Source organism: Sceloporus occidentalis, unplaced genomic scaffold (genome assembly GCF_023333645.1).
Source record: "Sceloporus occidentalis isolate IW3139 unplaced genomic scaffold, rSceOcc1.0.p SCAF_4, whole genome shotgun sequence".
NCBI lineage: Eukaryota > Metazoa > Chordata > Lepidosauria > Squamata > Phrynosomatidae > Sceloporus > Sceloporus occidentalis.
Genome location: NW_028316984.1, coordinates 144,207,695 through 144,234,081, shown reverse-complemented (window position 1 = coordinate 144,234,081; position 26,387 = coordinate 144,207,695). Strand labels below are relative to the sequence as shown.

The 26,387-nt window shown below is 40.1% G+C and overlaps 2 protein-coding genes across 3 annotated transcripts in view; both read right to left on the bottom strand.

Moving 5' to 3' along the window:
- The window catches only part of SPTBN5 (spectrin beta, non-erythrocytic 5), a 155,573-nt gene extending 141,925 nt beyond the window's left edge, over window positions 1–13,648 (bottom strand). Inside the window, exons 1-6 of the mRNA XM_089523147.1 lie at window positions 13,433–13,648; window positions 11,370–11,481; window positions 8,141–8,151; window positions 5,360–5,476; window positions 4,312–4,479; window positions 2,180–2,296 (exon numbers count right to left, since the gene is read on the bottom strand). Coding sequence (XP_089379273.1) covers window positions 2,180–2,296; window positions 4,312–4,479; window positions 5,360–5,476; window positions 8,141–8,151; window positions 11,370–11,481; window positions 13,433–13,648 — 741 coding nt within the window. The remainder of the gene's footprint in view (window positions 1–2,179; window positions 2,297–4,311; window positions 4,480–5,359; window positions 5,477–8,140; window positions 8,152–11,369; window positions 11,482–13,432) is intronic.
- Window positions 13,649–15,066: 1,418 nt separating this feature from the next.
- EHD4 (EH domain containing 4) overlaps window positions 15,067–26,387 on the bottom strand; it is a 31,177-nt gene continuing 19,856 nt past the window's right edge. Inside the window, exons 5-7 of one of the 2 annotated variants that reach the window (XR_016280970.1) lie at window positions 23,532–23,696; window positions 19,652–20,295; window positions 15,067–18,030 (exon numbers count right to left, since the gene is read on the bottom strand). Coding sequence is in view for 1 of the 2 variants with exons in the window: in XM_089521893.1 (XP_089378019.1) it covers window positions 19,759–20,295; window positions 23,532–23,696 (702 nt within the window). In the remaining variant the exon portion in view is untranslated. Of the gene's footprint in view, window positions 20,296–23,531; window positions 23,697–26,387 lie in introns of both variants that reach the window. The other variant, XM_089521893.1, reaches the window with a different exon arrangement.

Below are 26,387 nucleotides of genomic sequence, written 5' to 3'. Positions count from 1 at the left end.
TACTATGGTTTTGACGATTCTAATTTTGGTGCCCAGTTGTATGTCTTTACTTTTTAGGATCTCATACAGTTCTTTCACTCCTGCCCTTCCCATTCTTAGTCTTCTTCTGATTTCTTGACTGCAATCTCCATTCTGATCAACCTTTGATCCTAGGTTTTGGAATTCTTTAACAATTTTGACTTCTTCATTGTCTAGAGTTGAATGTATATAGGTACTCCATGGTTATTATTTTTGTTTTCTTTATGTTCATCATTAGGCCTGCCTTTGTATTTTCATCTTTGACCTTCCTTAGTAATGGTGTCATATGCATATCTTAGGTTTTTAAAAAAAGACTATGTATATTTGCATATATATAATGAGATCTCTTTGAGATAGGACCCATGTCTAAGCATGAAATTCATTTCTGTTTGTATACATCTTATACACATAGCCTGAAGGTCATTTTATACACAATATTTTCAATAATTTTTGCACTAAGCGAAGTTTGTGTACAATGAACCATCAGAAAGCAAAAGTGTCACTATCTCAGCCACCTATGTATTTTGATTTTGGAGTATTTTGGATTTTGGATTTCTGGATAAGAAATAATCTGTAAAAGGCCAAATAAAAACAGGGATTTACAGAGATTAGCTGGGTACTTTTAAAGGGTAAATTTGTAAATATCACAATCTTGTTAATAGAGAAGCTATTATCTTCACATCTGCATGTGAACTTCCTGAAGGCATCTGATTGGTCAGTGTGAGTAACAGAACTAAGAAAAGTTTCTTTTGGGGACTATAACTCCCCAAACTTCCAATGATCATAGCCACAGGATATGCTGCCTGGAGCTTATGGGAGTTGTGCCCCATGAGAAAACTCTTTGATGCTCTGGAAAAAGGATTCTGGACTAGATGGACTGTTTGCATTTGATCCTGTAGGACTCTTACCTTATCAGCTGTGCAGTACCTTGCTCTGAACTATCTTCCCTAGTGTTTTTCTTTTCTTTTCCCAGATTCAAATGCTCTGGCATTATCCTCTTTTCTTCATTTGGACCAGTTCCACTCATTTTGTGTTGATCACATCACAGATATTTTTATCCTTACATGAACTGGGAGACAACCATTGCTTTGCCTTTTGGACACCACTCCACATCTGCCATCTTCCAGAAGCCTTTATCTCAACCGCCACTCTCATTTTTAACTACTCTAATTAACTTCTAATTAGTTTTTATAATATTTTACTGCTAATTAAATTTTAATAGTGTTTTAAGGTTGGATTAAATTTATTAAAGGTGGTTTCAGTTAAATCATAATATAGAGTATGTTTTGTAATGACTGTTGGTTCATTTATTTTAATTAATAAACAAGAATACCCTTTTCCTTTGTTTCCTTCTGAGGCTGTCCTTTACCACCATCCAGATTATTAAATAAATGTCAGCCAGAATCAGAGAAACAATGGCAACCAGAGAAGTTTTGTCTGCTCGCTCCTCTGTGATTATCATATCTTACAACTTTTTACAGATGAAATCAGAACATATGTGACCAAACAACATCAGAGTATGCTCAAGATAGCAAAAGTTATTGAGGAAGAACACACAATCTAGCAGAGGCTGCAGCAGGGAGACAGGAAAAGGAAGAATTTTTCCTTCTCTGTAGGTTTAGGCAAAAGCAAATTACAGCAGCCTCTCTGAGGTTGTGTGTTCTTCCTCATTAATAACTTTTGCCAACCTGACCACATTTTAATGTTGCTTGGCCACCCATGTCACTTATCTTCTCTGTGGAATATTGGGTGGTATGTCACACTACACAGATATAGTGCTATGATTCTACTTTAACTGCCATGGTAGTATCCTAAGAAATCCTGAGATTGCAGTGTGATGAGGCACTAGAGTGCTCTGGCTGTAAATTCAGAATTTCCCTCCTTAAACTGCATATCCCAGGATTCCATAGGATGCTGCCACGGCACTTAGAGTGGAATCATAGTACTATAACTGTGTATTGTGAAAAGGCGCCAGATGTTGATAAACTACAACTGTCTACATTCCTCACAACATGTTATACTGCCAGGGCTGCTGGGAGATACAGTTCAGTATCAATTAGAGTCAATTGTTGTCATAAGGCTGGGAGCAAAAGTTTTTAGCCAATGCATGAAGACAGCTGCTTAAACATCAGAAGCAAAAAGGATAAAAGTGCCATTTTACCTTATCAAGATGGATACATTCAATTTGAAACCTGAGAATAATTATCCATATTAATCCCAGGATAAGGGTTCGGTCTCCATCTACAATGTTCTCAGGGCCAATGAACTTCACATGTACCTGCTGAATGGATAAAAGATGTCTTTCAGAGATTTATCTCACTATTAGTTTATTGATAGGATTCACCGAAGTTAACAAATAAAGCAGTGCGTGTAGTTCAAGAATATGTGGTGAAACAATGTGTGAGCAGATAAATTCTAATATTTTTAAACCAAAATCCTGCCTTCAACTTGCCATCATTTTTACATATTGTAGTTTGAGATGAGAGATCCAATGTAGTTCAGTGGTTTGAGTTTGACTAGGAATCTGGGAAACCATAATTCAACCCCCTGTTCAGATACTGAAGTTCACTGGGTGACCTTGGGCAAGTCATACTCTTTCAACGTCAGAGAAAGGCAAAGCCAAACCCACTCTGAAGAAATCTTGCCCAAAAAAATCCTGTAATAGGGTCGACATAGGGTTACCATAACTTTGAAACTACTTGAAGGAATGTAACAACAAATTAAGCTGAATTGTAGCAATTTGGAAGGCACAAAAGGGGTGAATGATAGAATGATTATGTCATGAACTATAGTGGCATCCTGGCTTCCAGGGAGAGTTCAGGCTTGGGAGATTATCCCGTTACAAAAAACAAAAAAGGCGACTTACCTCTGCTGCTTTCAAGTCGATTACAGGATTCAGTCGGGTACTATCACAGGGAAAATGCCACTAATGCCGCCACTAATGCAAATTGGCCAGCTGAGCGCGGCTTGTAGCCAGGTTTTATGCGGGATGCAGTCAGGCAGCAGAATCAGTGGCATTTTCCCTGCGATAATACCTGACTGCATCCTGTAATCGACTTGAAAATGGCAGGGCTAAGTCGCCTTTTTTTGTTGTTGTAATGGGATAATCTCCTTGATCTGTTCAAGGAATCATTTGCTTGTCCTCTTGGCCATCCACAGTATTCTGAACACTCTTCTCCAGCACTGCATCTCAAATGAGTTGATTTTCTTTCTGTCTGCTTTCTTTGTCCAGCTTTCACATCCATACATGGTGATGGGGAATACAGTTGCTTGGACAATCCTCACTTTAGTGTTCCATGTTACATCTTTAAATTTTAGGGCCTTGTCCTGTTCTTTCATAGCTGCTCATCCGAATCCTATCCTTTTTCTAATGTCTTGATTGCAATCTCCATTCTGATCAATGTTTGATACAAATTATGGGAACTCTTTAATTATTTCAATTTTCTCATTATCTAGAACAGGGGTCGGCAACCTCCAGCCTGCGGGCCGGATGCGGCCCGCGAAGGCCTGGCTACCGGCCCCCGGTTGCTGTTGCCACCGCCGCCGCAGCCGCCCGTCGCGGCTTTTTGCCGCTCTGGGCGCCGCCATTTTGGGCGGCAAAATGGCGGCGAAGTCTCGCGCGACCTTCCCCGAGGTTGCGCGAGACTTCACCGCCATTTTGGGCAAAAAATGGCGGCGCCCATAGCGGCCTCTGGTTTTGCTATTTTATATAAGGGGTACCATTTAACTATGCCATTGTATATAATGGGTCTCCAGCATCCATGGATTTTGGTATCCACAAGGACTCTTGGAACCAAACCCCAGGAGAAACCAAGGGCCCATTATATAGGTTGAATAAGTGGGGAGATAGTATGCAGCCTTGCCTGATCCTTTTTCCAATTGGAAACCATCGTGTTTCTCCATATTCAATTTCAACACCAGCCTCTTGTCCTGAGTAGAGGTTACACATCAGGACAATCAAAAGTAGTGGCACTCTCATTTCTCTGAGAGCATTCCATAGCTTCCCATGGTCTATGCAGTCAAAGGCTTTGCTGTAGTCAATAATGCACATGCAGATTTTTTTAAATTCCATGTTTTGCTCCATTATCCATCATTTATGTTGTTAATTGTTTATGTTGATTTTACTGGTAAACTGTCCTGAGAACTTGTGATATATACTGCAGCATATTAATATTTTAATAAATAAACTAAAATCAATAAAGCCAGAATGAATAACCACCTCATTGCTGCATTACCACACTGTTCTGGAACTTTATATCATCCCACCCTATCCGCTCCAGAAATATTTCCCACCTTGGATTTGAGGAACTGGATGGCTTTGCTGTTGTTCTCCAGAAAATGAACCCTCATCTTGCCCTTGTTTGGCTTGGGTAGTTTCTCAGCAGACAACAGCTCTAGCAGCTGTAAGAAATGAATGCCATCCTTCAGTTCAGTGTAGAGATCTTGAATCCTATGGTTCACCTGCAAAATTAAACGTTCAAAACTAAAGATAAAAAGCCATGGCTATTGACTTTTAACAGATGTCACACCCAGACCAACTAAATATCTTGGGCTAAATCTGGTGTTTGGAAACTTCTCTGAACTGAATTTAAAACAGCCTAGACAAGATTCTCCTCCAAATCTTTGAGAATCCTGGCTGGGGTTGATGGAAGCTGTAATCCAACATATATTGAGGGCAGCAATAAAGGAAGCTGAAATTAAAACATAACTTGGCAACTCAGACAAAACAGGTTTTAAATAGTTTTGTAATAAAGCACCAAAGGAGTGGTAGTTGAGTGACACACACACAACTTCAGGACTTCACATCTAAATAGTGGAAGGATTCTATGGAAAAACATAGTGTTTGAAGAAAATTCTGTTTGCATTGCAATGCTCCATCTGTTACATGAAACTGCACTTAGAAAATATTAAAATGCAAATACTATATAAATTCACACTAAAATGCATCAGTACTGCTTTGTCCATCCATTGCTTATTATGCAGCTATACTGAATGAAGCAACTTCAGAAGTATCATAAATTAAAAATACTATGTTTGATGTTATGCTTCAAAATTTACAAGAGTAAACAGTCTTTCTCAAATTTTAGGGGACTTGCAGTGGAGATGCTGACTCCACTAATTAAGTGTTTAAAATTTAAATTGGTCACATTTGGAGTAGTGAGAAAGATGCTTTGTTTATTTATTTTTAAGAACCTTTCATGTGGAATGCTGAAATGGATGCATATGAAAAATACAAATAGATGTTTTCTATTAAAAACCTGTATGGAACTAACATGGGATGGGGAGTCATATGGAATTAACAGAGCTGCTCATTCCTAAAGGTTGTGAGGAAAATACTTACAGCATGTTTGTAGAAAACACTGTTGATCCAATTGGTGAATGTTTTCTTCTGCATAGCCATACGTTGCTCTTGCAGTTTTTTGAACTGGCCTTCTACATATTCTTCTTCCATGGTAACCTGAAAGGGAGATCCTTTAAACATGACACCTTCAGAAGTAACCACACACCACCTATCCCAACGTGTTTCCAGTTTTCCTGTGCTCTTGAAATCGAGAAAAATCTGCCAGTACATTCAAGAAAAACTTTTCCTCAAATCTAATGGCACACATTCTTTCCTTTCACTTAGAAATGTAAATGCTATTGCTATTGCTAATGTAGACATAACAGATTGTACACATTCAGTATCTTGCTTACTGCTAATAAAAGAGTTGGTGATAGCTACTGCTTATTGATTATGATTAAGCTAGTGGCAGTCAACTAAATGTGACAGCCAGTGTGGTATCATAGTTTGAATGTTGGCCTAAGACTCTAGAGACCAGGGTTCAAATCCCTGCTTGACCATGAAATCCACTGGGTGACCTTGGGCAGATCACATGCTCTCAGGTTTAGGGGAAGGTAATAGCAAACCTTCTCTGAACAAATCATGCCAAGAAAACCGCATGATAAGTTCACCTTAGCATCACTATAAGTTGGAAAAAACTTGAAGGCACAAAACAATAACAACAAACAACTATGTTGTTGAATATGTTTTGAAAGGATGAAAAAGTGAATAAGCTTCAACAACCAAGCTTTAAACCAGTGGAACCATGAGAAATAAATAATGAAGAGCTAAAAAGAAATTGTGATTTTTAAATAATGTTGAAATTAAAAGCAGCAAGAATAATGGCCATGGTAAAACATGCTTTACGTTGATCTTTTCTGTCTCTTTCACTGAATGACGAATGTTGAATAGCATGTGTCGGAATTGTATTGTACACAAAATATAGGACCTTGAAGAATCTCAAGGACAGACCTGTTCTTTTAGAGTAGTGATTCTTAATCTTTTCTTTACTGGGAACCCCTTTTAAATATCTTTTGTTGCTATGGGCTCCCAAGACATAACTCAAATCCTATCATTATCATTATCATTATCTGAACAGTGAATCAATAATAATTACACCATCCCTCAGAAGTGCAGGAGAGGGAGGGAAGACTTCTCTCAATTTGGAGCTGCAACATGCTGAATGAATACTGAATGGCAACACATAGGCCCATTCAGCTAGCCTTTGCCTTGGAGCCTATCATGTGGCCACTCTGCTGCAGAGAAGAGGTGGACTGAGCAGCCTTCAAGCCTTTATAGACTTACTCTGTCATGGTAGCCCCCTGATAGTTTGCAGACCACAGGTTAGGAACCACTGATTTAGAGGATGTAGTGGGTAAACTCAAATCAGACCTGATATGAAGGTCTCCTAATGCATTTAAAAACAATGGCCTAGCCCTAAATCTAATTGTCAGTAGCCTCTAGAATGGGTCCATTAAATCAGTGGGACTTAGGTGTTGACTAGGTGGATCTAAACACGCTGTAATTTTCAGGATTTGTTGCTACTGAATTCACATTTGGAAAAACTATTCATACGATGCACACAAGGACATGTAATGATAGCAACAAATCCCATTTCTTTTGTAAAAATCAGCAATTTTTGCAAACAGTTTAAACAATGTGATCTTATTTTTTTGCACAGCTTTTGCTTCTTTTCTGTTGTGTGTTTCCCTGTCATTTTATCCATTTCTGTACTACTTCTTAGCCTGCCCACATATGTGATATTATCATAATTTCTATGAGATTTCTTGCCTCCTTCCAATTTGGCTACATTTTCAATAAATTGGCCAGTTTCTGGCTCAAGCTTCTGAGCCATATACATATCACACCTTCATGTATTTTCAAGTATCTTAAATTCTTGGTTATTATTAATTATTCAGTATTCCAAAACAATATATTGGCTTCTCTGCATCTTGCTGCTGGTCTGAACTGTCATCTTGAAGTAAATCTAATCAACATGAATTTTTCTCGTGTTTTTCTTTCTTCATGCATGTAGTGACCCAAAACCACTAAAACCAGCCATGATCTCCACTCAACTATGAATGGTTCACATCCCCTTTATCAATGAAAAAAGCCAACTTTCTTGCACATTCAGTAACACACAATAGTATGCTATATCCATTTCTTTCCAGAGAATCCTGCTTCTCACTGGTAAGAACGTTTCTCATGCAAGGACAGCATCCAATATTTAAAATGTATATTTCACCTTTATCAGTACAGAGAATAATTAGCACTATACCCCTATTTGCCCCATATATATTTACTGAATTAATTTATACCCAGTCTTTCTGTCAAAAAGGGTAATCAAAGTATAAGGTAAAGGTAAAGATTTTCCTTTTAACATGGTTGTCAAGTCATTCCTGACACAGTAAATTAGCTTTCTTAGAATACAGATGAATAATAAAATCTTGACTAAAACCATTACATAAAATTTCAGTAATAAAATATATAGCCAGCATGTAACTGGTTGGACCCCCCTCAACTTTTAATGGCATAAGCCTGTCTAGGTGGCAGAAAGACTAGTAGGCCCCAACCTAATCTTCCACGATAAGTAGTAGCCAGGGAGGAGCAGGCAAAAGAACTTTTCAAAACAAAGGCATCCTAGAAAATCTGAACTTACCCAGTCTTGTAAAAAATGCCCTTTTAAATTCAAAAGGCAACAATCCACAGCAGTGGAAATGCTTTTGATCCAGAGTTATGGGCTTATACTCAGAGTGAACTTTGAATGCTGCAGTAGCAAGAAAGTATTTATAATCTATGTACTGACTCCACACCTGAACAGGAAGGAAAAAGTTCATAAGAATATTGGGGTTAAAGGTTCTTACCAGCATGACATATCTACATTCATTCAAAAGCTGATACGCTATAATAGGCAAGAACCATGCTGGCAAGTACCATAATAAAGAAGATATACATCACCTACATCAAACTGGAATGGGAAGCTCCAAACACCACGAGACTCATAGTACAAAGTTGTAAATGACAAAAGTCATTCAAATAGAATACGTTTTTGTTTTTTGAAATGCCAAAAGCTGGAATTTAGAAAGATAGATTTTTGAGCTATTTTACAGTATAATGGGCCCTTGGTATCTGCTGAAGTTTGATTCCAAGACCATCCATGTATACCAAAATCTGTGCATGCCCATATTCCAGTAGTTGCAATGGCGTACTGCAAAACTGAGGCTAGCTTTTTCGAATTTATATATTTCTGGAATATTTTCAAGCCATGCATGGTTGAATCCATGGATAAAAAATCTGTGGATAAGGAGGGATGACTGTACTGAGCTTTTGGCTGTGACTGACTACCAACATCTATTCCAACTAAAAGGCTGGCATGAGCAATCAGTTGCCACAATTGCTGACTACAACTATATCTTTCTTTTCAGGAGACTTGCTGCAGGCCAGCAGCCAATGGCCTGAGTAGCACCACTGGCCCACAACCCACTGCTTTGAATATCTATGGTCTAAACTGAAATGTAAATCTTAGCCAAATTAAACACTCAACTGCATCATACCAGCTCTTTAGATTCATAACAGTGATGCCAAAACTCACATAGCAACTGGATATAACCTCTAACAAAACAGGATTGCCCACTCTCCAGGCTGCTGCATCACTGACATGGGCCTGTTACAGACTGCCAAAATAAAGCTGCTTCGGGTCTCTTTGGAGGTATGCTGTTTAAATGATGCATGCATCCTAAGAATCCGGAAGCTGCACCAAAGCTGCACTTCAGTGCTTAGGAATGGAGTGTGGCTTTGGCGCAACCTCCAGACTCTTAGGACCCATGCATCATTTAAATAGCATACCTCCAAAGAGACCCGAAGCAGCTTTATTTTGGCAGTCTGTAGCAGGCCATGTTAAATAGTTATGTAACTTGGGTTGTGTATGAATGACCAAGGGTTGATACACTGGGGGAGAGGACAGTGCCCCATTCAAACAAGAATAAATAATGTTTCATTGTTCTTTCAGGGCAACATAAATTAGAGCCTTATTTCCCCTAAGTCACCCTAACTTTCAACTTTATTCAAAACAGATTGATATTTGGAGAAATGGCTGCCTCTCAGTTTCTGGGAAATGGAGTGATATCATCAGTGATCTTTTGTACCCTGTACTACAGTAGATGTGTTTATAGATCCATAATAAACTTAATAATCATGACTCATTCCTTAAAGGGAAATCATCGATGCTGAAAACTTTTAATCAATTTCCGTGTAATGCTAGTTGTAGATAGTTTGCAACAATTTCTATCACACATGGGCTATAAGCTGTTAAATGGATCTGGATGTGAAACAAATGTCTTGTTACTTGCCTTCAGTTAAAAATATACATTTTTCTCTGCCTCCACAAAGATGATGAAAGGATGACAGCACTAGCAGACACAACTAGTAAGAGATATCAAAGGATCATACAATCATAGGGTTGGGAGGGGCCCCATGGGCCATTCAGTACAACCCTGTGGTCAGTGCAGGAGTTTCAGCTCCAGTATCCGCAACAGGTAGCTCTCCAGCCTCTTTTTGAAGATGTCCAGAGAATGAGATTCCACCAGCTCTCAAGGCAATTGGTTCCATTGCCAAACTGCTCTTCAAGACATTTCTGTTAATATTCAATGAAAATCTACACTCGTGTAACATAAAATCATTAGAGCTGGTCCTATCTTCTGGGACAGAGGAGAACAAGCTTGCACCCTCCTCTGTGTGACAGACCTTGAGGTATTTAAGGAGTGTCTTCTCTTCACCAGGCAGAACAATCCCATTATTTAATTAATGTTCAATCAACTATTGCTCATATAATTCAAGGACATAGTCATGTTAGTCTGAAAAATCAGTATGCAAAGGGATCTTGTAGCACCTTTGAGACTAACTGAAAGAGAGAAGTTTGTGGCATGAGCTTTTGTAGACTTGAGTCTACTTCCTCAGATTCATGGGGCCATATTTTTGTTCTCCATACCTCTTATCATCCTTGTTGCCCTTCTCTGAAGTTGCACCAACTTGCATATATTCTTCTTAAAATGAGTCACCCAGATCTAGAATGAATGAATCATCCATCCTGGACAGTGTTCTCTATCCTCTCCCCTTTCTGAGAAATTTGCAGTAGGTCTACATATGCACCACCATGAAAATCCCATTTCTGAATATTCAAATGTTCTGCAAATTTAAAAATGGGAGAGAAATAAACTTCCTCTGTCAACAAAAGTCAGTTCGTCCCAGTATTATACTGGGTCCAACATGCTTTGCAGATAGGTGAAGTGAAAGAAGACGATGGTGGGATGTGTGTAGTTGTGAATACCACAGGCAATAAATAATAAATAATAATAAATTTTTTATTTCTATCCCACTTTTTGCCAAGCAATCAAAGCGGCATACAACAATTTGAAATACAACCGTAAATACATAGTACCCCCCTTAAAACAACATTAAACAGTATAAGATTAAAAATTACATATTAAAAAACCAACTAATCCAAAAAATAATCATCATCATGGGCAGAGTTCACTAGATGGGAAGTCTTATTCATGGCCGAGTATTTTATTCCGGGAAGGCCTGCCGGAAGAGATCCATCTTAATGGCTTTTTAACAGCTCTCTAGATTGGTAATTTGATGGATCTCATCCGGAAGGCCATTCCATAAATTGGGAGTGGCTGCCAAAAATGTCCTCTGGGAGGTTGCCGCCAACCTGGTCTTCAAGGGTTGTAATAAATTCCTCCCAGAGGACCTGAGTGTACGGGGCAGATTGTATGGAAGCAGGCGATCCCTTAGATAGGTTGGGCCCAAGCCATGTAGGGCTTTAAAGGTGATAACCAACACCTTGTACTGTGCCTGGAAACTGATAGGCAGCCAGTGGAGTGACTTCAATCTTGGTGTTATATGGTCACTCCTTGCTCCTTCCTGTGACCAACCTGGCTGCCATATTCTGTACCAACTGGAGTTTCCGGACTAGGCACAAGGGTAGCCCTATGTAGAGCGCATTGCAAAAATCAAGTCTTGAAGTTACCAGCACATGTACTAGTTTCGAGGTCATCCTGTTCCATGAAAAGGCGCAACTGGCGTATCAGCCGAAGCTGATAATGGGCGCTCTTGACCATCACATTCACCTGATTCCTCATCTGAAGCGATGGGTCAAGAAGAACCCCCAGACTGTGAACACAGTCCTTCAAGGAGAGCGCGAGTCCCTCTAGGACTGGAGGTTGCAGCCCAATACCTGGTTTGGGGGCCCCTACCGTAAGTATCTCTGTTTTGTCTGGATTCAACTTGAGCTTGTTTTCCCTCATCCAGTCCATTACTGCCTGAAGACACTGGTTGAGGGGAGAGATGCCATCTGTTGTTGTCGCTGATGACCGGGACATGGAGAAATATATTTGGGTGTCACCAGCATACTGATAACACCCAGCCCCATATCCACAGATGATTTCTCCCAGCGGCTTCATATAGGCGGGTTACAGACCGCCAGAAAGTACGCAATGAGCGAGTACTAGGGTTAGGAAGGGGCGGTGCTTCCGCATCCTCCAACCCTAGTATGCGGTCTGCACGTAGAAAATGGCGGCGGCCATTCCACATGGCCGTCGCCATCACTACGTCACGACCGCGCCACCTCCAAACGAGGCGGCATGGTTGTGACGTATTGGGGCCACGCCAGGGCGCCTAGGGCGTCCTTTCCGCGACCCCGGAAGGAGCTCCGTTTCGGAGCTCCTTCTGGGTTTGCGTCGCTGGGCGCAGCCTTCAGACGGCTGCACCACGACGCAGAGGAGAAAGGGGACAAGCGGCCCCTTTCTCCTCCTCCCCGCCGTCGCCAGGTGTCCTTGGGGCTTGAAGCCCCAAGGACACCCCTTTCCAGGCCGCGGGGAAGCGGCCTTTTGCAGCTTCCCCGCAGCCTGGAAAGCGGTGGATCGGGGCCTCGGAGGCTGCCGGTCTGGCAGCTGAGGCCCCAATACAGCGGGGAAAGGGGCGGGTGCACGCCACCCCAAACGGGCGGTCTGTAACCCGCCATAGATGTTGAATAGCATCAGGGACAGGATGGTGCCTTGAGGGACACCACAATTAAGCTGTTTTTGAAGAGCGACTGTCCCCGAGCATCACTTTGGGACATAATTTTGTAAATGTGGATTTTAATATGTTGTGAGCCGCTTTGATTGTCTTGTAACAGAAAAGCGGGATATAAATAAAAGTTTTATTATTTATTTATTTATTTTATTTATTTATATCACCCTCGGGAACCTACCTGAGAGGAAGGAGCGGAATCACTGCAATGCAGTGCCTCCAATTCCTAATTCTCTCAGGTGTCCAGAAGGATATCATGGTCTACTGTATCGAATGCCACTGAGAGGTCTAGCAGCACCAACAGGGTCACACTCCCTCTGCCGATGGCTAGATGAAGGTCATCAGTTAAAGCTACCATGGCAGTCTCCACCCCATACCCAGTCCTGAAGCCTGTTTGAAATGGATTAAGAAAATCGGCTTCATCCAAGACCGCTTGGAGCTGAAGAGCACCTGCCCTCTCAATCACCTTGCTCAAAAATGGCAGATGGGAAACAGGCCTATAATTTTTCTTGTCCAGGGAGGATTTTTTCAAGAGCAGTCTAACAATCGCTTCTTTCAACGAGGATGGTATATGACCCTCCCCAAGGGAAGCATTGATGATATGTCTGAGGGCATGTCTTTTTTATCTTTCCAAGGATCTTGTCCACATCATCAGTACTCACTAGCTCAAACTGATCCAGTTTAATTTCATAAACGGGTTTACTGGACACCTCATTAGTCGATTTTGCTTCAACACTGGCGTCCAAATGGGCTCTTATCTGAGATATTTTGTCTGCAAAGTAGTTGTTGAAAGCATCGCAGCAGGCTGTTGTTCGGTTAAGCAGAGGGTTCTGGGTAGATGGCATCATCGTCAGTTCCCTCAGCACCCTAAACAGCTCTGCCGGACGAGACTTTGCAGACACAATACAAGCAGACGAGGAGGATCTCTTTGCTGCTTTAATTGCAAAGGAATTTCCTATGGTGAGTTCTGTCAGGTAAGAGTCCAGATTTCCTCCAATCGCGCTCTAGTCGTTGTCCCACCCGCTTCATATTCTTCAGCTCTCCAGTATACCAGGGCTTCTGATTTGAGGCGGGTTGGAAAGGACGCTCAGGAGCGATTGTGTTGATGGCCTTAGTAAGATCGGTGTTCCACATATTCACCAAGGCTTCAACAGAATCATCGGCATTATCAGCCATCAAACCCTCTAGAGCTTTCTGGAATCCGATCAGTTCCATTAGCTTTTGAGGGCGGACCATTCTAATGGGTCCTCCACTCCTGGTGGGACAGATAGTGGCTCTTAGTTCTGCCCTGACCAGGAAATGATCTGTCCATGACAATGAGGAGGTATTAACTACCTCCGCCCATGGATATGCCTGCTCCGTACTAAAGACCGCATTGAGAGTATGACCCGCACAACGTGTGGGCCCAACGACCAATTGGGAAAGGCCCATGGTTGTCATGGATTCCATGAACTCCCGAGCTGCACCTGTTAGACAGGTCTCAAGTGGGATGTTGAAGTCGCCCAGGACTAAGAGTCTGGATGACTCCAACAGCAACTCCGAGACCAGCTGTGTTAGCTCGGATAGGGAGTCTGTTAAGCAACGGGGTGGACGGTATATCAACAGATTCCCTATACTATCCCTGGTCTTCAGGCATAGGTACATACACTCGAAGCTGTCCATCTTCTGGACAGGTATCCTGGTCAAGGTGAGATTGTCTCTGTAAACCAGGGCCACTCCGCTCCCCGCCCACTTTCCCTTACCTGCTCCATGATAGTATACCCAGCTGGGAGAGCTTGATTCCAAGTGATGACTCTATCTTCTCCCAGCCAGGTTTCTGTGAAACAAGCCAGGTCAGCATTCTCATCCATGAGGAGGTCATATATAATATGGGTCTTATTCTTAATTGACCTGGCATTACAAAGGTGCAAGGTAAGGTTCTGTGGTGTGGATAAGCTCCCCATCCTATCTTTTGTAACAAAATTTCACTCTGCTATCGCCATATCTTTCTTTGCCCCATATAGCCTTAATTGCCACTCCCGTTCCTGCCTTGGCCACCTCATTCCCCTTATATTCCATCTGACTTTCCAAGATGCCAGGCCAAATATCCCCACACCTACAATACATTTACTAGGGCTGCAATTTTGTTATTATAGTTCAGCTATAAACTCTGCCCACATTTGTTCTTCAGAGCTTTTGCCCAGCTGCTTCTGCCTTTACCTCTGCCTAGAGGGTCCTAATGGTGTGGGGAAGCTGGCTCTGGCTTGGCTTCTGTGCTGTGCTGTGTTGTTCCTGAGGGGAGTGGTTGGGGAGGGTTTAAATGTCCCGCCCAGGCCATGCCCCCTTTTACTCAGCTCTTTAAAAACATACAGGATGACATCAATTAAGTTTAGACATTGTTTTCTGGATGGGGAGCAAATGCCTTATATTTAAATTTTGACATAGGAACCCCAAAGTATCAAAGCCAAAGCACAGTATTGCACAAACTCGGTTTTTGTAAAGCACAACTCAGACATGAGTGTACACTTAACATTTAAAATGCAATAATGTCCATTTTCTAATGTCAGTACTAGATTTTCTATAAATTCTAACATACTGTATGTAGGAAATTCATCTGCTACAATATTCCCGTTTGGACTCTAGGTGGGAGTGAATAAATATAGAAACCACAAATATTTGTACTAATTTTATTGAACATCTTTTTTTCTAATACCATTACAAAAGAAATCAAAAACTGATTAAGAAGCATATACAAAAATATATTACAGTTTCTGTAATGTTTTGTGCATATAATCAAAGTGCAGCACTAATAAATGTAAAACTTTTAATAACCTTGTTATTTTGAGCCTTAAAGAAAAAAGTAAAACAAAATCTTATCTCGAGTTTATACCTGAAATATTCAACCATGGCACAAGGACTAGTCAATCTATGAAAAGCTGATTTCCCTTTTAAGGATGTTAACAGTAATTAAATATAAACAATGCTTCAAAAGCTTTGATTAAATAAGGAAGTTTTTAATGACACTTAGAACTATTACATGGGCCTTCAACAACTGTATGTCCCCCAAGTTGCCTTGGGCTATAATTCCCATCACCCCCATAACACTGGCTAGCTGGCTAGGAGTCATAGTTAATAAATATAGGGTTGGGGTGGCACTAAGGTTACATTCGAATGGGAAGACCACAATGATAGTGAGGCACACTTAAGCTAGGATAAACCAAATTTTGAATTTATTAGTTCAGGTTGACAATAACAACTTAAACTTAGTTTGACATGAGCTTACAAAGTTCAACAACAAACAAACAAAAAAGAATCAAGGTGAGAGGTAACATCCCAGATTTAGCAACTTGTTCAGGTTTGTAACCCACAATGTGAACATGTGTTATTTTTGTGAACAAAAACTTTCCAATTCAGCATCAAGTCCTATGCTCTGGAATGCCACCCCAAACTTCCTCAAACACCAAATGTACAGGGACCTCAGGTTTTACCTTCTTACAGGTTCCACTGGTTAGGAAAACAAGAATTCCGTTCATGCAGTGGAGATTTCCCATTTCTTTTGTATGCATTTTATACAAGTTGGAAAACTGGCCATGCAGCCTAGGAAACCACAGATGTGTGGAATTCCATGGAAGCTAAGGAGGACAGGAGCAGGCAATTTCTTTGCATCCTGTTATCAAATATCTGCCCAGGGGCTCTCCAGGGAATGTATGGACTGGCAGCAAAACAAAACACAGAGGTTTTTGGTCATGGAAAATTGATTTTTAAAATGTTTAGACAACACAAGGAGATCTGCAATCTATTTAACAGGTGATTTTTGGATGCTTCCAGAGAAAAGGAGAGGAGATCCAGGATACTCTAGGGGGTTCAAACAACCCTGAGGGCAGACTTTATTCATTGCTGAGGTAGCAATAGCAATAGATTTACATTTCTATACTGCTTCATAGTGAACTAAGCACTCTCTAAGTGGTTTACAATCTGTAAGCCAATTGACACCAACAAGCTGGGTACTCATTTTACTGACCTATGAAAGGATAGAAGATGAGTCAACCTGGAGCCCTCTGGGTCAAACTGTAGGACTGGCATTTTAGCTGAAGTACTGGCATTTGACCACTGCGCCAGCAGGGCTCCCAGTAGTAAGCAGAGGTGACTTCTACTATGATCTCTTTCTTTAGAGCTTCAAGTAGATTCAGCAAAGAAATGGAAGGCATCTGTAATGGAATCCCAATTATGTACATGCATTTCAATGATGCAAGCCCAATTTACGATGCCTTGGAAACCATGATTTGAATGCAGCAATAGCATTGGTGTCTCCATGAAAAAGTGAGTGAATGCTTCTAATGTGGACACAGCATATGTATTCCTCATACACAAGTTGTGCAAAGGAGCATTTCAAACAAGACGCCAGGTAGGTGCAAGGGAACAAATTGCACAACACACTCAGATAATCTTGTACCATCATGTCTGAAATCCTATGCTGTTGAAATAACAAGACCGCAACCAAAAAAAAGTTGGTTTCATCTTTCGTGCAACTTTGTTTAAAGCCATTGCTCTGCTATTTTTAAACCATTGCTAATTCAATCACTATATAAATAAGCATATTTTAAAATTAACAAACAAGAAAAAGAAACCAAAGCAAGTTCCTCGAATCATAGCTGGAACAGACCACAAGGGCCATCCAGCCCAACCCCCTGCCACAACTAAAGCACTCCTGACAGATGGCTATTCAGCCTCTGATTAAAGACTTCCAAAGAAGGCGACTCCACCACACTCTGAGGGAGTGTGTTCCACTGTCAGGAAATTCCTTCTGATGTTGAATTGGAATCTCTTTTCCTGTAGCTTGAATCCAGTGTTATGTGTTCTAGTCTCTAGAGCAGCAGAAAACAAGCTTGCTTCATCCTCAATATGACATCCTTTCAAGTACTTAAATAGGGCCATCATACCACCTCTTAACAGTCTCTTCTCCAAGCTAAACATACCCAGCTCCCTAAGTCTTTCCTCATAAGACATGGTTTCCAGCCCCTTCACCATTTTGGTATCCTCCCTTTGGAAACATTTTAATCATAAAACTTCAGAAACTCCTGTAGAATACAGGGAAAAAAAGCCCACATTCTTTCCACATGTTATAACCATTCTTGATAAAAGGGATGACAGAAAGTTTTCACAGATTCTCAGAAAACCCTGAATCCTAGAGAGAGAGAGAGAGAGAGAGAGAGAGAGAGATCATACCACTAACTTAGCTTATTTTTCACAAGCCTGGTAGCACAATCAGTGCTTGGGCTGCTAGTCAATTGATTTCTCTGGCACTAAAAGATACATTAAGATAATAGTCTCAGTTTCTCAGTTTGTCAACTGCCATATGGTAATGAACTGATTCCAAGAAATAATGCACCAGAAAGCTACTACAATCAAGATTCAATAATAACAAAGAAGGCATATGTCACTGGCTGAGCACATGCTTTCCATGGTCAAGTCCCTAGCATCTCCACATTAAAATAGCTGAGGTGCAAAGTTCAAAAAGACGCTGTCTTGTGTGGGAAAGGTTCTATCTTCCAGCAGGACTGACTGATCTCTCTTCTTCATATGACATCCATACACTTGAGGCTGCCCAAAGGTTGAGAGGAATGCACAAAGCTGAAGAGCTGAAAGGAAAGCACAGAAGACCAGAAGATGCAAGTAAGCTTGCTAGGTGCATTTTAAAGCCAACAGTTCGGGTTATACAAAATACTATCAAGTAGTTTCAATCAGCATACATTTAACTGATACAAGGTAGCCCCATAAAATGTGTAGATGTGTTTTATAGTCATACTGTACTTTGGAATTAAAGAGATTTTTTTGTGTGCAAATGACCACTGCAGAGGAAAAGAAACTTCAGTATTTTCATATACATTTAAAAACAAAAACAACCCCCCCCCAAAAAAAATACGCCACTTAACAACCCCAAAACAAAGGCTTCACAGTATTACAAGTTAAAATTAACCCATGGAATTCACACACACAATATTTGGTGATAGTCATTATCCTAGACAGCTTTACAAGTCAATAGGACAAAAGATACTTTAGCAATAGCTACTAGAGATGATATGGTATAGAACTCCCATGATCAGAAATAGTATGCCTTCAACTATCAAATGATGTGACAATCATATTGCATTCACACTCTGCCTGTGAGGTTCCTGAAGACATTTATGTTGGTAATGAAAGGGTGGATTAGACAGACCCATGGTCTAATGCAACAGGACATTTCTGATCAAGCATAATTACAAAAAGCCAATGGGAGTAACTTCTACAATAATTACAGAACTATTATAAGATTTTAAAGTTTCCAAGATTTTAAAGTATTCATTACACCAACTGATTGATTTCCTGAACAGAATTCTATATTCATAGAAGAGCTTTTGCCACATACACCAGTGATAGGATTCATGCAGCTCTCCAGATGTTGCAGGACTGCAAATCCAAGGTTTTCCTTTTGTTGACTATGCTAGCTGGGGTTGCTGGGTGTTTCAGTCCAAACATATTTTTTGGGTAGAATAATTCTGGAGGGCAACTACTGATTCCTGCATCTCAATTTGCAAAGACATTTGGTACAAGGTGTGCTTTTAATTTTTGATTCAAAGAATAAAGATGCACCAAAGTGTAACCTTATAAACTCTAAATGAATTTCAGGACTACAGGTGGATTCTAGTACAACATGAAAATATTTCAAGTATCATTAGTGAATTAAACAATGTCTTCTCCAAGAGGGAAGTTTTAAAAGTGTTATATTTCAATTTAAAGAGAATTTACTATTAATTTTTGAAGAAGTTAATATTATTTTACACCAACCCATCTTATTTCAGTGGTTTGATTGTAATTATGTGGAAAAATGTCAAGTTTCTTTTTGACACCAAAATTAAACAAACAAACAAAAACAACCTTGCAGAAGGTCACTGAAAAGGCACATTTAACAAGCACATTTTAAAAGGAGTTTCCAGTTCAACCCCTTGCTACATTGCTGGTTGCTCTGATCTGAATATACTGTAGCATGAAACTCAGAGCCACATCAAAATTCAAAAGGCATTTACTTGTAGGAAGTGTTAACAGCTACCTGTCACAGATCATACATGAAACATTGCATGCATTTGACACACAATGAGGAGATTGCACTAATAATCCTTTCCCTAATACATGTACTTTCAGTGAAACAGGGTCTGGTTACTCATGGCTTTCATGTTTTCCCTCTAAACAATTGTGATTTATATATTATTGTCCTGAACATACTTGACAATAATCTTACTCTGAAAGTGTATTTAAAAACCCATTGTAGTTGGCTTAAAGGGTAACTGAATGCTGTCTTTCTGAATGTTAGTGTTTTCACAATGCACTAATCATTCTGCTCCATGCAAAGATTTTCTATGTGAAGGAGGTACCAAATGGAGAGGCAAACTAGTGGGCAGTTCATATCCCTCCAATTTTATTTTGATGAGATGTTTTGCTAATGCAAATTCTTCTTCATCCAACATGCCATCATTGTCACAGTCAGCAAGCTTCCAAATTTTCCCCAGGACACTGTTTGGCAATTTGGAGGTCAACATTTCCTTCTTTGCACTGGCTCCAGAGATTCTGCCATTGACTGGTGAGAGAGTGTAAAAGATTTCATCGTATGCAGGTTTATCTTTGGCCACCACCCATTCCTCTTCATCTGCTCCTTCTTTGGCACCTTCCCCATAGCCATGGTCAAATGGCCCTGCTGTGGTGCCTTCAAATGCACCACCTTGCACTTTTTGATTTGGCGTGTTACGTTCTTCTTGGGTCACCAGCGTCATCAGGAATGCAACTTTACTGGCCAGCATGTTATCCACAGCTTCAATCAGCTTTGGCTTCAGGGAATGGAATTTAGTAAAATCATAGTTCTCCAGCAATTCCTGTGAAATTACAGAAACAAAGTAAGCCAGAATACCTGTCAACAACACCTTGATGAAATTCTTAGGTCTTTGCTGAGATTGATACAGATAACAAAGGCCCTGGACAGATGGGCCTATAATGCGCCCTCGTCACTTGCTAGGGGTTGGACGAGGGCGCACCACCCATGTGCCCCATCACTAGCACGTGATGAGGGCGTCAAAATGGTGGCGCCCTGTACACACGAGTGCCGCCATATTGACGCGACGGATGCTTAGCGTCCGCATATCACACCCCCTTGTGACATCGTGAGTGCACCAGTGGAGCAATGCGGCGTCACAAGGGCGCTGCAGAAAGAACCCGCTTTTTGCAGGTTCTTTTTGCCACACGAGGAAGCCACGCGGTTTGTCTGCTGTGGCTTCTTCGTGCGGTAAAACAAGGCACTGGCAGACCGCCCTTTTTGGGTGGCCTGTACCCTGCCAAAGTTAGATTAATCATGCTTTAGAAAGTAATAGTTTAAGAAGGGTACACGTTTAACTGCTTCAAGAAAAATGATTCACATATACAGTAGCATTCCATAAAATATTTCAGATAAGTTTCAAAAGAAAGCAAAAGCGTTTGAATTGGGAGCATGGCGTATAGGAGAGTCTTCACCACTGATAAACCAACAGCAAGTCCAAAACACACTGTAGAAATAATCCAGTTTAAGATCATGTTAACTGCTCTGGCTCATTGCTAGGGAATTCTGGGAACTGTAGTTTTGTGAGACATTTAGCCTGTCAGAAAGCTCTGGTCTCCAGTCTCAAACTGGATTATTTCTACAATGTGTTTTGGACTGGCATCTATGGTTCTGTGTTACTGTGGCCCAATAGATTTCCCTGCTCAAGACAGTAAGTACTCTTTTACTGAATGGCTGACAGTGGTATTTCTGCATAATGAAGCCATCATAAATTATTTGTGCCTAATTAAGTAATCATAAATCAGCATGCTCAAAAGCTTGGCTCCAACACAAGAAAGTGATACAAAGAAGCAACAGCTTGTGAAGAAAGGTTCACATTTGAAACATGTTGGCTGAATAAAATAAACACTTGTTATAAACAACACTTAACAAACAAATGGTTTTTTTATTTAAATAACAACACCAGAGTATACCTCTTTTCTCCAAGCATGTTACTGTTTTTCCTTCATTTTGTAATGCATCAATTTAACTAACCACTCATTTCCCTTTTGTTGTACCTGTTCTCCATTTGACAAGAGTATTGGCAGAATGGAATAGAAACAGAAACAGAGCATTGTCCCCAGAAATATTTTCACAACCATAAAGGCTTGTTAGGTACTACGAAACATGATGATGAATCATGTAGATTTCCCTCAGGAGTCTTCTTCTTCCCAACTCAAAATGCATCTAAAGAGGCTGCAATCTGACCTATGTGAGATTCTTTAGCTTCAGTAGTTCTTGAAAATTCTCCCCAAAGTTCTCCCTTGGCCATTGACCCTGGGCACAAGTAATGATACAGGTAATTTTCCCCAATCACTTGAGATATCACAAAAATGACTTTGAGGGGAAATGGTTTTAAAAGCTCTCATTCTTCTCCCGACAGGTTGTTACACACCATCAAAGGCAGTTTGGCCCTCAGAAATGCTTATGAAACTTTAAATAGCAGCTGTTAGAAAATCTAATTTTATTTTGCTGTTGCTGTTTGGTTTCAAGTCATTTCTGATTTACAGTGACTCTAGGGAGACCCGACCCCTATCACTGGATCTTCTTGGCAGAATTTGTTCAAAGGGGGTGGGGTTGCCTTTGACTTCCTCTGAGGCTGAGAGAGTATGACTTGCCCAAGATAACCCAATTGGTTTCTAGGGCCAAGCAGGGATTCAAACCTTGTTCTCCAGCGTTGTAGTACAATGCTCCAACTGTGTCCAATATGGCTATGCCATATACACTGTGACTGACACATACACATGCACACACGCACAAGTTGAGTCTCTCTTACCCAAAATGCTTGAAAACATTTGATTTATACATAATGAGATATTTTGGAAATAAAACCCAAGTCTGAACATGAAATTCATTTATGCTTGGCATATACCTTATACCTGAAGAGCCTCGAGGTAATTTTGTACATTATATTTTTAATAATTTTGTGCATGAAACAAAGTGTGTATACTGTTCAATGAGTATACAATTATGTATACTGTGATATAAGTACTGATACATATACACAAGCACACACACACAGAGCATACTTTGCTATGCTATTTAAATGTGTCCCCCACATCTGTCCTGTAAATATCCACCTCTGCCTCTACTCCCTTCTGCAGAACAATACAGTGGACCCTAGTTATATGTTGGGGTTTGGTTCCAAGATCCCCAATGGATAACAAAATCAGTGGATGCTCAAATCCCATTCAATATCATGATATAGCAAAATGGTGTCCCTTATAAAAAATGGAAAATCAAGGTTTGATATTTGAAATGTATACTTTTTTTGAACATTTTCAAACCGTGGATACTTGAATCAGTGTATAAAAAATCTGTGTAAAAGAAGGGCTGACTGTATATCAATTCTGTTCTGTGAAAGGACTTCCAGTAGTGATGATAGTAGAAACAATGAACTGCTACAAAATTTGCACATAAAGACTGATACTGGAATCTAAAAAGTAATCTTACAGTGGTTTTTTGTGGGTTTTCGGGCTGTGTGGCCATGTTCTAGAAGAGTTTATTCCTGACATTTCACTAATATCTGTGCCTTGCATCTGCAGAGAATGCTGACCTGGAAGTGTTTTAGCATATGCAAATCCTTACCAGAATCCAGTCTAACTGGATAAGAAATTCTGGAGATTTTTGCAGTGCTAGGGTCTAATTCTGTGGGAATTCAGCACATTCGAAGAGATTAAAAAAATGGTTCAATCCGTTTGGAAGCCAGTTTTATAAGGCTGCTTTTTCCTCTTTTGTGACGTTATGTAGTGGTTATAGTATCTGAGATGTAGCAATTAGAGTGATTTAGGGCTGGGGAGACCTAGGTTCAAATCACCACTGAGCCAAGAAGTCCACTGGGTAAATCTGGTTATTGCTTCTCAGGCCAATGTACCTCTTAGACAGGTGAGACATGTGTTTCAAGCAGAGGGATGCCACACTCTGAAATAGCTGCACTTCCTACTATGAACTTCTCAAGACTGTTCTCTCTGTGTGCGTAGTATGTGTGGTTAACCATATATTCCACCTTGGAAAAGTGATAAATATACAAATGCACTGTACCTGCATTTTCTTGACTTCTGGGAAATCTCCTGGTGAGATATGGTGCTCTAGTTGTACCTGATGATAAATTTCAGGTAGTTTGTTGATCAGTTCCCTCTTCTTATTTTCTTTTCCAAATACAGCAGGCATTTCCTTCTTCAGCTGGCTAATGATATAAGCATGCACCTAAAAACAGAACAGCAGTGTGGGTTTAGAGTCATCTGTGTCTTTCCTAGGCCCTATTAAATGTAAACAATAACAACATCTCAAGATATACTTATTTTAAAAATATTTGGTAGATTGCATAAAAATGAGAAAAAGAATATTAAGATTAAGTTTGAGATGCTCTTCATACATTTCTTTTGGCTTTGTGAGGGCTAATCTGCCCAAGAAAAATGAAATTCACTTACTCAAAGTGAAAGCAATAAGGGCTGAATTTTGCAACAAGTTAGGCAGAAGTGCTGCTTCCTATTCATGAAAACCACAAGAACATGCCTTTGCAGGTCAGTGAAGACAAAGGGGGTTTAGCTGACAACAAATGGTTCTTCTCACAAAAGTTGTGGCTTTCTGGGAGGAAATAATGTTATTCGCTTTAAAAATCCCAACAAAGGGTATGCATTTTTTCTTTGGACATAAAAATAAGAGAATCTCTTAGTTAAAAGAGGGATGGGGTGAGACAATGATTTGGATGGACTGTAACAAATATGTTATATAAGTGTGTGTGTGTGCATTTATGTAGCAAAAGATCCACAACTTCTGCATCTACAGACAACCATAAAGAGATTTCAGGGTAAGCAGTGCACTGTAATTACAGGAACCTGTGAGTGCCATTATGAAGTTCAAGAAGAAAAGTCAAGCAATTCCTGTCCAGAAGAAATTAAAATATTGTGTATTATATTTAGCAGATAGTGTAAAATTACTGAAACTGACTTATTGACTTATACATTTTATACTGACTGAATTTTCAATTCTGCCATCACAAGAACAAATCCCAGGCCTGCTCCCTCTCAGCAATCACTCAGTACACCAATGATATCAAGCACTTAACCATACCTCCCCAAATACCGATATAAATATACATGTAATCGAACAAAGGTAAGTAGAGTGGGGGGGGGGGGGAACCCAGGAAAAAAACCACACAGAGTAAGGGAGGCAAGGACCCAAACAGATGCCAATGAAGATCCCTGATCAAAAATAGAAAGAAAGATTGCCATTATAGTTCAAGTAGCTCAAGAAATGATTCTTGGCAAGACTTTCTGCAGGTGATCCATTTAAACTGAGCCATGCATGCAGAATCCATGTGTACAAATGAGTGCTGGATGTGGTCTGTGCACACTGGACAATGTTATACAAAAACAAATAGATAAAGGTGTTAGAGGAAAAATCCTAAGAGGAAAAATAGGAGGTAAGTGAGAGGGGGAGACAACGACAGCAGGAGAGGGAACTGAGGGGATTAAAAAAATCAACATAAATGGGGTACTGTAACATGAAACCGGAAAATTTCAATGGAAGGAAGGAAAGATGTAAATTTTATCCCATTTTATCCCATTCTCGTTACATGGCTTATATAGATAAAGTCCATTTGAACACCTTTGTAATGGACATACATGTTGGTTAGAAGTTATTACCTGCATACTGGCAGTCTGATTAGTTGAATATTAAGAAATATGAGCAACAAAATACACTATGTCTGTCTGTGGCAAAATGATTCAGATTCAATCCCAATGACATAGGCATAGGAGTGAAGAGGGGAGAAATGTTTTAGTTCTGTATTTTGAACAGCTTCTTCATCAACAGGACATCAGTTTGGCCCACTGAATTTTTTTTTACTTAAAACATCCCCTTAATAATTATTTTATGTCAAATAAAACTAAAGAACATACACCATTTGTGAAAATCTTTAGGTAAGAGAAGTTTAGAATTTTCATACCAGATGAGAAGCATTCTTCTCTGACTAAAGCAGTAAAAGTGTGTGTTCATAAATGCTGCCCCACCACATTCGGAAAGCATCCTATATCAGATTATTGCCAAGACCCTCCCCTTTGAATCCTCTAGCAGTTAATACTCTGAATTGCCACAATAATAAAGTCTCCAGCCTTCTCCACTAACAGTTTTGCTGAACTGAGACTGATTCTGGGAGAGACCTGGGATCAAGCCTGGCTGGTGGATCTGGCGTGGATGTTAAAAGATATAGATTGTTGCCAAAACCCAACATTGTCATCACTGGTAAAGGTAAAAATGAGGAATTCTGGGAATCCTACATACATGCCATATAGTTAAAATATTTTTTTTCAAAATAGTAGTACAAATCTGTAACATTATTTAAGAACACTAAATGTTATTTTGCTCCCTTTGGAACATATCCCAGACTTTCATTAACTTGACACTTACAAGATGTGTTGTACTATGACTCTCCTAACCCACTAGTCATATTGGCTGGTGGATGATAGGAAATGTTGTCCATACACATATAGAGGGTATCAGGTTGGAACTGTTATTTCCATTTGCCTTTGCAACACGCCATGTGGCCTCTCTCCAGCCCAGAATTCATCAACAAAAAGTCTTCCTCTCAAGATAATATGGGATCATTACATTTAGTATGTTTACAGAAAACGATTATCCACCAAGAATTAATTATACAAAAGCTTTGATTTGCATGACACAAACACTGTCCATGCATACATGCACGCACATCTACCCAAATGTTTGGACTTAAATCATTAAGCAGATTAAGCACAATTCTTAAGCCTACTAATGTGAAAGACTTTTCACACTACATAATTGTAGCAGTATGCTTCTACTTTGAACTGTCATGGACAAATCCTAAACAATTCTGGAACTTGCAGTTTAGAGAAGCGTACTCAGCCAGAGAGCAAA